Genomic DNA, 14,499 nt, shown 5'->3' on the forward strand with positions numbered 1-14,499 from the left:
CTGTAGTTAAGTTCCTCAAACACAGTAACAAATATCACTACCACTTTCAGCCTTGTGTAACTTTCAAAGAGTTTAATTCAGTTTTAACACTCATTTGAAAACCATTATTGGAGCTTTTACAATTGTTACTGTGGCTGACACAATATGGCACTGTGCTGTTGCTCACACACCATACCATACCATACCACACCATACCATACCAGACCATTATTTCTTCTCTTATCCTTATATTTGAACATTTGTGGAAAGGAAACATGTCTTCCCTCGGCTTTCACTTACAGTTCTGCACCAGCTTGTCTTCAATTTAAATTCAGACACTGCTCGATAAAACAAACTAAGCAAAAATTTACTTTTTTTTAGTTTATTGTTGTTTAGCATGTATAATGTAATTGTCTTTAAGGATGACGTGTTTTAAATGGCAGTTTAATCCCCTCGAACATTATTGTATTATACTGTATTTCACTTTTCACAGTGACGTTACTACACCGGTAGGGGTCAGACATGTTCTATACTTGTGCCTAATTTGCTGGAAAGAAGAACAACAACGTCATTTCCTTTATCCTCTGCGAGATATGCTAACACATCTATTCGAGGGGACTATTTTCAGTTAAAATTAGAGAATATTGGGCTGTTTTAGTTTAAGACAATACCACCTTCCTAACGACCACCTCCACCCAGACCCGAGTGAGAGAAAATATTCAAGGAATATCGTGTTTTAATTGTTCGACGGCTTTATTGCAGTTTCCTGGTTAGCATTAGCAGCTAGCCAGCTTAGTGTAAGCTAATAACGGAAGAAAAGACAGCTCCGGTGAGCTTTCCACATCGCACTTTTCACATGAAATAACGACCACAGCTTTATTGGTACGCATGACTGTAAAAGCATTATTTTGTTAGCCTCAACGTGAGCCAATACACGGCCTATGGGCGTTAAGCCTCGTCTTTATTATTAATAATCAAAGCTTTCGATGCTGTGTCTGTAGAGGACAGTCATCGTGATGCAGCGGGCCGCCGATGGAGAGGAGGCGACCGTAGATGTCCAGTTTACCGATCTACCCAACGCCCTGATCGCCTGCAAAGTACCGGAGGATTTGTTCAAAGAAGGCACACTGAAGGTAAGCACAAGCTGCTATATACAGAGGTGGATCAAGTACTCACATCCTGTACTTAAGTAAAGGTAAATATTCAGTTGTCCTAAAGATTCAAAGGCTGTCTTGTCAGATGCACTGTAGCTACGGTGTTGTTATCAAAGTATCAAAAGTACCCATTACTGGCTCTCAAGGAATTGGATCCAGTTTTTATGAGATGATCACACATTTAAATGCATTTCTAACGTTGGTTTAGCTGCAGTAAAGAAAAGCTACCATGATGTTCAGGGTGTAACTGTAGACAGAGCCTGCCAGCACTAACACAACCAGCTGCTGATTCACACACAGGCAGTGTATCCATACACACACACCCTGGGCAGTGAGATGAGCTGGTGTTTTGTGCTGCTGATGGAAAAGTGGTCCAAAGACATCCTTTGAGAAACATATTTTCCCCCTGCTTCCCTTTCTTCCATGATCCAGCTTCTTTCCCACTGGGCAGGGTCAGATGTATCCAGTGACAGCGTGTTCCAGTAAGGGTGTGGGAATGTGTCCTTCGGAACACTCCATTGTTTCTATTGTGGAGGAGGGAATAGTTGGGAGTGTTTTGTAATTTAATTGAATATTTAGGTTGTTTAACTTTTGGACAGTGATGCAGAACTTTTTAAATGGAGAATAATGTACCTACAGATTTAACGACACGTTGTGATTTACTATTTGAAAATATAACATCCAAACACTGAAAACCCTGCTTTCAATGGTTGTCAAGCTTCTCCCGTGAGAATCTTCTGCCAGTGTGATTTTTGTTTTGTTGTTATCACCAAGACTTAAAGCAGAATGGATGAACAGATTTCGGTCATCACTCAAATTATAAAATGCGTGTGCTGTATTTCCCAGCAGGGATTAGCATTTCTTGCTTACACTAGCAGACGAGAAGGTTGGACATGAGGGACGGAAACAAAGCTGAATCTGCATCAGACAAAAACACGTTTTTTGCCAGATGGAAAATGTGAGCGCGTTGTTTTGTTGGACATGACTCAGCGTAATTCCATGCAACACTGAGACATATAATGTTGTTCTTCCGAAAAGTTAAGATAGAGCTGGAAAAGGGACAGATGTGTCATCATGGTCCTGGCCCTTTCTTCCTGTTCACATATGGAATTTTGTTTAAGCCACAAGTAAACAGAGCAGTGTGGCTGCCTTTACCTGAGGCCCCCTTGGGCTCAGAGTGGGGTTTGATTTAGAACTGGAGGTGTGGAATTAGGGATGTGTTATTGGACTTTGGCTTGAAGGAACTGGAATCCACCTAAAAGCGCAGAGGGTGTTTTGGTGAGTGGTTAAGGGAATGGAAACTGAGGGGGATTTGCCATAAGAAGATACGCTTTGGGTTTGAATCTTGAGCAGAATTCAATGATCTACAGATGTCTCTAAATGCTTAAATGCTGTCTCTCACAAACAAACATACACACACACTAGCACAAACACACACATAGTGATAGAAAGGAGAGTGAAATCAGGTTAAAAGGGGTTTAAACTCTTCATACCAGATATTATACAACTGTAAAGACGCCAGTGTGTGTCAGGCTCTAACACGCACTGTATCAGCCTACAGGTATCAGTTGTTAGTGGGAACAATACAACTTTCAATTGAGCATAGAAAAGAGGCAATAAAAAAACCGTAGCAGCTGGCTCGCAGTGTCCAGTGTGTGTTGTTCTTGTGTGCACCTGTCTGTGTGTATCTGTCTAGTGAGGGAATGGAAAAAATGGGAGGATGAAACCAAAACATAGTGATGGAAAAAATGCGGGGCTGAGCGTTCACACACTCACACGCTCGGATAGCGGCCGCTGCAGGGTGAGGTCTGGAGATGATTAGCACCTACACACACATACTCACGGTAATGTTTAACGTCAACAAACAACACTTACACAACGCGTCGGCTCCACTGTCGGGAGGCACAGCGCTTCATTTTCCACCCTGCGCACACGCCGCTGTGCTATTAATCATTCCAGCGTGTATTAACACCTGCACTCAGCCAGCCACACGCATCATGTACAGTATGTGGACATGCTAGGCTAAGAGTTTATAAGCAGCAGCCGTGGTGTTGCAGATGCACTGTGGGTAACACAGGAGCATGCTGAGGCCTGTTTTTAAAAGCTATGTGCTCAGTTAGGTTGAGTTATATAAAGTATAGGTGTCTTTTTTTAGGTCAACCTGGAAGCTAGCATTGCAAGAGCTCCCTTAACTATAAAACATTTAGATTTTCCATTTGATTTTGGAATATTTGGACGATTAGATCTCTGGCAAACACACCTTTTATGATACTTGCATGTTTTCTTCAGCAGGGCCTCTTTAATGTGTTAGCTGTTAGCGCTGCTATTTAGCCAAGCAGGACTGGGCTTCCCACAGCTAAAGCTAACTAGCATATTTTCATTCAGGATTATTTTGTCACTCTGTAGCATCATGAGGCAAAAACATAAGCTGTTGCTATGGTGACTTGGCTGGGCTGTTTTCTATCTAGTCAGCGGTAGGTTCATTTTTTTATTTAATAAGGGAGTTCTATTGTTCTCGGGTTTGAAGAAGTTATGGTAATTATTTGCTCTCTGTTAAATGCAGCATAACAACACTTCCGCTCTACTGTGTGAACCTCTTCTTCCCAACCCACAAGTGTTTAAGTACTCACACATACGCACAAACCTTGGTGTCTGCACAGCCTGCTCTTATTTTTCCAACTGCCTGCTGCACACACAGACACACACGCACACATTTCCCCCCCACTTCAAGCTCTCTGCTATTAATACCTCATAAAAGCGTGTTATCAAACTGCATACTTTCCATGAGCACCACCTCCTGCTTTTCATCCCTTCATCCCTCCACCCTGCATTCTTCTTATGTCTCCTTCCACTCTTCATCTGCCCCCCCCCCCCGTCTGTCAGCTGTCTCAGCTTCATCCATATTAACTCTGCTGACACGTCTTTTCCTTTCCGCCTTGCTCCATGCTCTCAGAGGTCAGCTGATACCTCTTTGGTATGTGTGTGAAATTAAGAGTTGAAAGGCTCTTTGTTACACATTTTCCATTCGACAAAGGATTTTCAAATAAAACAGAAAGCCGATTAATGTTTGCTAAGCGGTGATGTCATTATTTTCCAGTATCTCTATGTGCACACACACACACACACAATGCCCTTCTTTCTATGTGATTATTCAGCATTGGCTAGTATCTGTCAGTACAGGCATAGGAAGAGAAAAATAAAAAGCGGTCCCTCCCTCTTCAACAGCTGATTGGTTTGCAGTGAATGAATGGAACCAGGACATGGAGAGGGAGGGGATTGTGGGTAATGCGTCATCGCCCGGCAGGAGCTCATTTAAGTGGCTGTGGAGCAGTAGGACAGAGAGGAGAGAAAGAGAGAGCTGAGAAGAGACAGAGGCTCTCCACACCCGAATCTCTGGAAAATTCCTCAGTTTGCAGAGCTGACACACATCGAGGAAGACGGAGGAAGAAGATAAAGGGAATGCTGGATTGTGTATTTCCGGAGATTGAGACGAGATAACCTTGGAATGTGGGGAAGGAGGCTTCTGCATCTCTAACATTGTGCACTGTGAGGACAGGAAACGAGTGCCTCACCACCACAGAAGAAGATCCACCTGTAAAAGGCAGCTGTTTCCGCCAAAGAGCATCTATTTCCTCCTTTCCGTCTGCCACCCTGGGGAAGGCAACGCTCCTCCGATTTCCCCCTTCCTCTTCATCCCTACCGCCGCCGCCTTCGCAACGCCTGAAGATAGTTTCGGCGACCCGCTGCGCCCTGACCTCAGGTATCAGGTGGAGAAGGTTCCGCCTCCCCGGGTCTCCCATCATGCACATCAAGACCACCAAGTGTAACCGCTTCTGCCTGGTCGCCTCGGTGAGCAACCAGGAAGTGTTCAACCGTCCTGAGGCCCAGGTAAGAGAGCGATGTTCCCTTAGGCTCTATATTTTGGACACTTATTGAATGTACACGACTAAAATAAGCCTGCCATTGGCGAATCATTTTTACAGGATGGTTTCTTGCGTGATCAAGGCTGCAGCGTATTTACCACTGAATATTCAGTATTTGACACATGACGAGTTCACTGTCTCTAAGAGCAAAGTGTGTTATTTGTCTGTTGAAAAGCTTTCTACATACACACACCAACCGTGATGATGTCACGGTGATGTCACTGGTGTTATTTGGCCTTGGTTTAGAGACTAGAAATGAAAACCATTGAAGAGGCAGGGAAGGGTGATGAAAATAGGCTGTTGGGTTGCATTATGGGAGGCAGTTTTTTGGAACCAAACCCAAACTAGGGGGTCTTTTTAATAAACACTGTAATTTAAGAGGTGTTTGTGGTTACTATGGAGTGTGCGCATATGACCAGTGCATACATCAGGTGGGCAGATTGTAGGGTTGGACTTCGATTGTGCATTGTGTGTTTATGTTCTAGGGGCCCTGCAGATTATCCGCAGACGCATATTGGGTTTAAAGTGTTTCAGTGAGCAGAACTCCTTCCTCTTTTGACTCGATCATGACTCACTGCACGGTCAGAGCTCCTCTGCTGCACTGCAGGAGGAAACGATGACTCTGGGAATTGCTATTTTTATCCGCGTTCTCAAACTGACGACTGCTACGGCTCGTTTAATTCCATTCATCGTTTCGTTGTTGGTGTCCTGTATGGAGCTGTAGTTAAAAAAAGAAATCTGTTTCATAACTGTATTCATGTGTGGGTGAGATGGTGGGATTCCTGTTCTCAGCCCCTCTCTCCCTCTCTGTGTCCGCAGGGCAGTTTTGAGGGCTTGTTCCGTTCCTTCGAGCCGGAGGTGCAGTTCCAGTACTTCAAGTCTTTCCGCAGAGTGAGGATCAGCTTCAGCGATGCTCTGGCTGCAGCCGAGGCCAGACTGCGACTCCACAAGACCGACTTCAACGGCAAAGAGATGAGACTCTACTTCGCTCAGGTAGCCTTAAATGCATCGTTTGCACATGCTGCACTGATCTACAGAGCACCGCAAGTCCCTCACGGGGTTTGTTTGCACCTCCATCTCAATCTTTAATCAAGCCTCTGTGTCTGCAGTCTGTCCACATAGGCAGTCCTCGGCTGGAGCCCCCCAAGCCGGATAAGCAGTTCCTGATCTCGCCCCCCGCCTCCCCCCCGGTGGGCTGGGAGCAGTCTCATGACGCCATGCCCGTCGTCAACTACGACCTGCTGTGTGCCATCTCCAAACTGGGACCAGGTGACACGCACATACCTTATCACCATAGCTTGTTCCACTTCAGTTATTTTGAACAAACAATGAATCATCTATAATAATGTTTATGTAACATAAGTAATGCTATTATTTATTATTTGTCTTATACATATAAGTGTTGTTTGTACAACATTTGGTTAAACCGACAAAAGGTCAAACTACATTTATGATTGGTTTTGAAATCTACAAAATGGCTCTCTCTGTATATGGCAATGTTGAGCAGAAGGGTCCTATTGCTTTCACAACAACCGTATTCAACCTATGAGTCATACATAGTTGGTTTTATAGAATCTAAAACTAGCTTTCTGCTAAGTGAGATTCTTCAGTTGGGACTCCTCTGAATCAGACTTCACTAATGTCCGCCCACGTTCCTCCTCATGCAGCTCTGATGAGTCGATGTCAAGTCATGGCTGCACTGCTTAACACATAGCAGTGTGTGCTTCCAACGTCCATTACTGACAACCAATTATATTTTAAAGATGCTCTACGTAGATAAATGATGATAGGGAACTCTCCTGGTGCTGTAATGGGCCCCAGCATGCATAGTGACTCCTGTACTCCTTCTCCCAGGGGACAAGTACGAGCTCCACACCGCCACCCCCACCACCCCCAGTGTCGTCGTCCACGTCTGCGATGACGAGCGAGGCGACAGCTCCGCCCCCGACGACAGCGACCAAGACGACAAGCCCCGCCCCCTGCGGCCGAAGATCATCCAGACGCGGCGCCCTGACTTCACGCCCGGAGTGGAGCAGTGAGAGGAGAGACATTTCATCATGGAAGCGATCGATGGAGAGCGGAACACGCTCTGAGCTTTGAGGAAAGGTTCGGGACCCGAGCCATGTGCCGTAGACGAGCATTTCATAAGAGGGACAGGAAACTTAGTGTCCATTGCTGCGTTCAATTCCCGTGGGAAAGACGGGAGATATGAACTTCCTGGTGGGAAACACTGCTCACTTTAGCCATCAGGTCATATGTACTGCTTGTGAGGGGTGGAGATGGAACTAAAGGAAATATTAGTGTTGAACTGTAGGAAAAAATGTATAACCATGTTTTGATCGTAGTGCAATGGAGGGAGATTTTTCCGTTTTTGGTGATGTTTTACAAAAAAACCTGAAGTGTACCATGACTTATTTTGTGTGTTTGTGAGGTTTAAGCTGGACAGGTGCAAATAAAGTGTGTACAAGACCATCACAGGGATGTTGGTTATTCCCACATTACATGAATGCAGCACCATTCTGGTAGGTCATGTTTTTTTTATTGCGTTTCACATTATCTTCAGTTACTGTCAATAGCTACAGGCTGTTTTTTGTATTAACACATGTTGGTGTCCTCTTTTCCTCTCCAGGGTGTTTATTCAGGCTGATTTGTGAAGCCATCCCACATTACAGCAGCTGCATTTACATTATTGATTTACAATTAAAACATGTTTCAAGCTCATATGTGTCTGTCATTTTCATGTTATCAGTGTCGACCTGAGCTGGACTTCTTCAGAACTTTCAACCTCATGTTTGAGCAGCAGATGGAGAGTAAGGATAGGGAAGGGCAGGAGGAGGAGGTTTGCCAGTGGTTGCTAATCATCAGGTAAACACAGGACACAAAACATATGCTATAACTGGTTCAATGTGGAACAAAATCTAATTAAAAACACAGTGATCACATCAATCAGGTGAAATCAGCTGATTAATATTATACTTATCTGTATTTATTTCTAATGCTCATTGTAGAAATGTAGAACAACGTATTGACTGACACATTATTGGTATAAGCATCTAATAATAGGTCAAAAACGGAGGTCGATTGGGGTTATAATACATGATTTCTTTAAATACTTAACTGAGTAAGCACTTATAGTATTCCAAACCAGTCCATGGAGTATCGTAGGTTATATGTGTTAAGTAACGTGAAGGACAGACTGATGCTTTAATGCATGCTTTATAATTCAGTGTTGGTGAGTAACTCATGCACTTCTCACAGCAGACTGCAGAGGGCGCTACTGCTGATTCAGATTTGTCCTCATAGCCTTTAATGAATGTTGGGACACTGACAAGGAGGTTTACACTTACTGGGAATGTGCTGTATAATGGTACGTACATACACACGGTACAAGGAATTAAGTTGGAGAGAAGGAGCAAATCTTAGATCTATTTAGATTTGTTTTAATGAAACAATGTGTAGCTATTATACATTCAATGAAAAAGTAAATGTTTATAACACAAGGAGGATTATTTTAGAAAAAGCAGAATGTAAATATACGTACTGAGAAGTAAAAATCCTGCATTGAAAATCTCAAATCATTAAAATATACTTACCAAATGACCCATATGGCCCATTTCAGAGTCAAATGTCTAGAATTTTCAAGTCATTTGATTAATTATCAGAAGGTTCGTATTTCTTATTAGCTAGAAGTCTGAATCTTTAAAGGTATGAAAATACTTGAGAACTCAATTAAATTCCAACACTGTAAACCAGATCAGACAGGCTGCAATAAAAGGACCAAATATCAGAAATACCTTTAATAGCTCTATCTGGTTTGGTAAAGGTGTCCTGTGGAGCCTGAAAGTATCACACATATAGTGGAAGCATAGGCCTTCGTGTCGTACCATATTCCAGAAACACTGATCAGGTACATATGATACATAACCTCTGTCACTCTGGACATACTTCTTCACACTGTGACATTTTCATGGTAGGATACCCATCTTACCGGCCGTAATGAGGGTCCCTTTATCTATTCCTGGTTGTGTGCGTTGACTGTATTTGCTCCTCTCTCTTGTGACGCTCATTTATTTGCGTGTTAACCTTAAAATGTTTAAATACACTACATTAAACGACACGTCACCTGCCATATAGATTCAAGATTTCCCGCAGCACTTGAAGGACGCGTGTGCTGCCGCTGAGATTCAAAGAATGTCATGTAACAGGAGAGCACACACACATACACCGAGCTGTGACATGAGAACACACGTACACACACAGGGGTGTCAGAGGAGCACACACACACACACACACACACACAGGCATCTCTCATCTTCTTACGTCTCGTCAACATTTTCCGGTAAGAGCAGATTTTGGTTTTAACTTTATGTTATTGCACCACTCTACCTAAAGTTAAGTGACATTATGCAGAGAATGCATGCTTATCTGGAGCCTTGACTTCTGTGTAGCTCTCCCAATGTTGTATTCCTTTTGGAAAAATGGACCAGATGATATTATAGGAGTAGGAAATACTTCTTTGTGAATATCTTTCGGACGACGACCTGTTCTGTTGCATGCTCAGGAGGAAGAGAGGGCTGTCGGCTAATCAGAAGTCCTTCGGATCGATCTCTGGCTCCTCTGGTCTGCATGTGAGTGTGAGCGTCAGATTATATAATGAGGAGTGTGTCACCTTGTGTGGCTGCCGTGTCGTCAGTGTGTGGATCGGTAAATGTATTCTAAAAACGGTAATACCATTTGAAAATCGTCTACAAATGACTTTTAACTTCCGAAATGCACGGGTTTTAAAGAAATGCACAATCGCCAAAAGACTATACCTTATTTAACTTCATTTTGAAGGTGTTTGTAAGCACGTAACAAAGCAACACATGGCCTCACTTCTTTATGAGGTATAGTATGGTGGTTATCCTTTTCAGAGTTTAATGGTGCTTTTGTGTTTCAGCACCGTCCCAAGATGTTGCCCGTGTGTATGATGGTGGTGTTGCTGTGTCTTCAGAGCAATGGTAAGTCTTTATTTCTTATAACGGCAACAAAACGCATCATTATATAATATTATACTGTACTGTGAAGGCTCAGTCAGAATACAAACACATGTTTAAGGCAGGAAAGTGGGAAACAGACATTCAGCGTAACATTAAATCACTGCAGACAATATGTAAGAGTCCCCAGAAGGTACATTTGGACATGTTTTATAGCCTGAATGATTGGAGAGAGGAATAGAAGCTCAATTGCAAAGATTTTCAAAATAAAAGATCTGGATCACTCCCTTTTCTTCGTTCATCCTTACCTGCTCTTTCTTTCCTTCCATCTCCCGTCGCCATCCCTTGTGTTCCTGGCAGTAGAATACTAAAACATGAATAATAACCTCCGATCTTCTTTCCATCCAGCCCTGAACATAGCGCAGACATATCACCTTCAGGTGGGGTACGGGGATATGGTCATCCTGCCCTGTAACGCCTCAACCTACTTAGAGAAGGAGGAGGGGGCTCTGTTGTGGGAGGCGATGGGGGAGGATGTGGCAATTCTGCAGGGAGAGGAGCTAAGACAAGCAGACAGATTTAAGGTAAGTACAATCTGAAATCACCCGTCGTTTAATCACGTTTGCTATTAACCGGGGATCATTTCATACTTCCTTTCAGGGCCGATTCGCCCTGCCCTCAGAGGAGCACCTCAGGGAAGGAGAGTGGTCGCTGGAACTTGGCTACGCCTTGCTCAGTGACACCGATTTATACGAGTGCATATGGCAAGGAAGGAAAACCATTTCAACAGTGTGGCTCCAAGTCAGTGGTGAGTTAGAAGGTGGAGGAGGTCACTCTCATGGATGTGTCGACCAGCTTCACCTTTAGCCCTAACTTCAACCTTTATCACAAAGGAAAGTATTAAGTCTGCCTCCTGAAAACAAACTAGAGGCTGGTTCCACAGGAGACAAGCTTGCTGCCTAAAGGCTAAGCTTTGTGAGAGTCTAGGAACCACAAAGCAGCAGAAATAGTTGCGCGAAAAACAAAGTAAGACCTCCATAGGGATTGCTGCAGAATGCTTCAGAAGACCAGACCATGCATTGGCTTTCCACAGACTTCCAGTAGTCTCCAGACAGAATGCGTAAGCTTGACTGTGTTTCTCTGCTTTTCCTACAGTGCCACACGTTGAGAGGTCCATGTTGGAGCTGGCAGGTGACACGGTGACTCTGCCATGCTATATTCAGATGTCCAGAAAACAGTCCCCCGACGACATGTTCGTCTGGTGGACCTGGAACGGCAACACCATAGCGTTGTTCCACGCGGTACTGTATACTGCAGATGGACAATAATGCATGCCATAGATGGACATTTTCATGGATGTCCAGGTGTGTTAAAGAGACAAATGACTTGTATGTGAAGCCACTGTTACACTAGAGTTTCTGTCCTTCCTTAACAAAAACCAACTGGGATTATACCATTGGATTTGGGATTGCTGCAAAAATAGGCAGTAAACAAACAGCGCTAAGCTAAAGGCGGCTAATGTTTGGCGTGATGACGTTTAGGATAATATATCTCCTTTAACACTTACAGGATGAGAGTTCTTTTGATGACTTGAAAATGGTCGATAATGACTCTCATGAAGCATTTCATCTGAGAATAAGCCCAGCCTTGATGACAGACAGCGGAGAATACCAGTGTTTGTATAAAACCAGGTAACTTCAATGGACTGCTTTACCTGCAAAATGAAAGATAGGTCACTTTTAGGAAATCATTTCTGTTTCTTTCAGCATTACTGATGATTACACAAGGCTAGGGACTCCAGAGAGTATCACATTGACGGTAGTGGAAACGAACACCACAGATATTGGTAACTTTTAACTGCTGCTGCACAATATATGTCGTTATGAGAGAATTATGCAGCGTCTAACAGCCATTATTCATTGGGAAGACCTGCGTTAATGTAAGACACAATCAATCACGAATTAAATAGATATTTTGGTCACTTTTCCAGAGGACACCTGGTTGGTTAGCACTAATGAGACCACAGGAGCAACAGAGGACTGGGTCAGTACGTCACAGTGGCCGGGAGTGTCTACGACAGAGACTGATGTTATACCTGTTTTCCTGGAAGATCCCACACAGCCAATTGAAGGTAAACCATTCTCAGTTAGTCATGTACATTTGAGAAACAGAAAATACCGTAATAATCAGCGCAATGGCCGATAAACGTTCACCTAGAGCTTAGAGTCGCGCAACTTATCATCATTCTTATTCTGTCTTTCATGTTTGTCTGATGTTTTTAAAGTATTGACCGAGTTGCAGCAAATGGAAGCCTTTGAGGAGACGCAATCCTCACGCCCATACGAAGGTCAGCATGAGAATGACACAAAACGCTCTGCTTTTATTCCAATTTGTAAGATTTCTGAGGTGTAGTCTGACGGCAAGGTTCATGCTATTGAGACAGACTTAGAGGTTAGGCTACTTCCCAACCGTAGTAAGGTTTCTGTTGCAGGAGTAAATAGCAACTTTACAACAATTAAAAGGGATTTACAAAAGGGCATTCAACCACCAAACTCAGAACGATTGTTTGTACTACATTGGATTCAAATTCCGAAATTTAAATGTACCCTTTTTATTTTGGCCCGGTTCCAATCGAAAAAAGTAGGTTTTAAACTTTATCGACACGTCAAAATGCAAAGAGTATACTGTATTGCATTTTTAATGTGTATCCTCTATCCATCACCCCATTCCCTCCCTCAAGCCGCCCCAGAGACGTCACAGCCGGACACTGTCCCGTGGGTTCGATATGGACTGATCGCTGGAGTGCTGCTGGTGACCGCCGTGGTTCTGTGTATTCTGAAAGCAGCGCAGAGGATCTGAAAGAGGATGGAGGAAGCCACACTTTTTCTGCTCAGCGGACTTTTGTACCTAAGGGGGGGTTTCGAGCTCAAGGAAAAGATGCCTTGTTTTAAGTTGAAACTTGACTGTGACTCAATACCAGATGTAACAGGGCAGATTTGGGAGTGTGGTTATCGGATTTCTGGACTGGCCTGTGTGCAAACCATGTGTGATGTTGTCCAGAGGAACAATGATATGCTGTATCATGGTGAACTTGTTTTTGTACATGTCATTCAGACACAATTTGTTGAAGTTCTTTTACTTTCTGTACTGGTTTAATGACACAAATTAGACTTTTATAAGCATTAGCAATCATGGATCAATTTTGCTGTATATTTGTACCAACTTGCTGAAGAATCAGAGTGTGTGTTGATAGCATGATGTGTGTGTGTGTGCTCCTCACCCCTCTCTGTCAGGAATGAAGAACAGGTGAAATTCAATATAGAAATGACACTGTGCCAGGCAGCTGTATAAGGCAGTCATTTAAGCCATGTGAACTTCAGCAGCGAATCTATGTGAGTACAGTCTGTATGGTGAGCCACTGTCACAATAATAATAATACACACACTATAATAAGCTTTATAGTCCGTCACCTGCATTTATGTATGTGCTTAAATGCACTGATATCGAAGCATAATAGGACCCCTTCAAGTGGAAGCAATGCACTTTTTACTTCACTTACAGCTTTATTCACTGGCTATTTCACCAGCTAAGATAGAAAACACAAGAATAAAAGATGCAATATATTGTTATAAATGAATCCAGCCAACACTTATTCATAAATTAACCAATTAAAATATAATTATTCATCTTTTAATTCATTTTTAACACGTTTTTATTTCATTTTCCTCTTACTTTTACTTGAGTGACACCTCCCAAACTTAGGAATTTGACTTTTCAGAGTATTTTTTACAGCATAGTGTTCGTACTTCAAAGGGTCTGAATACTCCTGTTCCAACTCGCCCTCTCAGACTGGAATCAAAGCTCTTTTTAAAATGCAAGGTTGTAAATATTCAACCTCAGATGAACCTCTATACAGTATGTACCAAGGACATTATCCAGAACATGTGTATTAATAGAATGTGTTAAAGTATCGCTGCATGGAGTGGTATACCTCAGATAGTTGGGATGATTAAGGCTACGATACTGGACATCCCTCTATAAACATGTCAGTCTCTGTTTAAACTCTTCTGTTGTCATAAAACATGACATAAATCCAATAAAGTCTACATGGACCTGTACCGGAGGATGCATTTCAATAGTCTAATGAAGTATAATTAATTATTTAGAATCAGATTAACTAGTAGGTTTTCACATTCAAGGAATTCATTATTATTAATATTAATAATAATAATAATATATTTAAGAACTCTGATAATTAATTAAACTACAACTAAATATTTATACAATCATATCAATTAAGATAGGGGGCATTTTTATTCGTAGAAGTTGACTTTAATCCAAGTTAAACACACTACGGGTCAAACGAAACATGTAACTTAAGCAACGTTTATTGTATTTAATGACTTTATCGATGTGGAAACATAGTTGTCATTATTTCTCCATTTTTCTTTAGACATTTACACACAG

At 42.6% G+C, this 14,499-nt stretch overlaps 2 protein-coding genes across 6 annotated transcripts; both read left to right on the top strand.

Moving 5' to 3' along the window:
• Window positions 1-556: 556 nt before the first annotated feature.
• LOC134860953 (calcipressin-1-like) lies at window positions 557-7,777 on the top strand. 3 transcript variants are annotated; one of them, XM_063877852.1, is made up of 5 exons: window positions 557-861; window positions 981-1,112; window positions 5,876-6,049; window positions 6,166-6,325; window positions 6,911-7,777. In XM_063877852.1, the coding sequence occupies exons 2-5, from the start codon at window positions 996-998 to the stop codon at window positions 7,093-7,095; spliced, it is 636 nt and encodes a 211-aa protein (XP_063733922.1). In that variant the 5' UTR covers window positions 557-861; window positions 981-995; the 3' UTR covers window positions 7,096-7,777. The 3 variants fall into 3 exon arrangements, with proteins under 3 accessions (XP_063733922.1, XP_063733923.1, XP_063733926.1); XM_063877853.1 differs by having other exon boundaries at window positions 557-808; XM_063877856.1 differs by lacking the exon at window positions 557-861 and adding an exon at window positions 4,359-5,021.
• Window positions 7,764-14,150, top strand: LOC134860952 (uncharacterized). Of its 3 annotated transcripts, XM_063877850.1 has the most exons (11): window positions 7,764-7,921; window positions 9,618-9,684; window positions 9,996-10,056; window positions 10,441-10,616; window positions 10,693-10,840; window positions 11,188-11,396; window positions 11,602-11,723; window positions 11,799-11,878; window positions 12,023-12,163; window positions 12,317-12,379; window positions 12,773-14,150. In XM_063877850.1, exons 1-6 carry the CDS (start codon window positions 7,764-7,766, stop codon window positions 11,358-11,360), a joined length of 783 nt encoding a protein of 260 aa, XP_063733920.1. In that variant the 3' UTR covers window positions 11,361-11,396; window positions 11,602-11,723; window positions 11,799-11,878; window positions 12,023-12,163; window positions 12,317-12,379; window positions 12,773-14,150. The 3 variants fall into 3 exon arrangements, with proteins under 3 accessions (XP_063733920.1, XP_063733919.1, XP_063733921.1); XM_063877849.1 differs by having other exon boundaries at window positions 11,602-11,878; XM_063877851.1 differs by lacking the exon at window positions 12,317-12,379 and having other exon boundaries at window positions 11,602-11,878.
• The last annotated feature ends 349 nt before the right edge of the window (window positions 14,151-14,499 follow it).

This window comes from Eleginops maclovinus, chromosome 24 (genome assembly GCF_036324505.1).
Source record: "Eleginops maclovinus isolate JMC-PN-2008 ecotype Puerto Natales chromosome 24, JC_Emac_rtc_rv5, whole genome shotgun sequence".
Lineage (NCBI taxonomy): Eukaryota > Metazoa > Chordata > Actinopteri > Perciformes > Eleginopidae > Eleginops > Eleginops maclovinus.

Coding starts and splice junctions, on each gene's coding strand:
- LOC134860953 (XM_063877852.1), top strand. CDS start 996: ATGCAGCGGGCCGCCGATGGAGAGGAGGCGACCGTAGATGTCCAGTTT. Junction 6,050..6,165: donor TGAGACTCTACTTCGCTCAG/GTAGCCTTAAAT, acceptor CTGTGTCTGCAG/TCTGTCCACATAGGCAGTCC. Junction 6,326..6,910: donor CATCTCCAAACTGGGACCAG/GTGACACGCACA, acceptor TCCTTCTCCCAG/GGGACAAGTACGAGCTCCAC.
- LOC134860952 (XM_063877849.1), top strand. CDS start 7,764: ATGTTTCAAGCTCATATGTGTCTGTCATTTTCATGTTATCAGTGTCGA. Junction 10,057..10,440: donor GCTGTGTCTTCAGAGCAATG/GTAAGTCTTTAT, acceptor CTTTCCATCCAG/CCCTGAACATAGCGCAGACA. Junction 10,841..11,187: donor AGTGTGGCTCCAAGTCAGTG/GTGAGTTAGAAG, acceptor CTTTTCCTACAG/TGCCACACGTTGAGAGGTCC.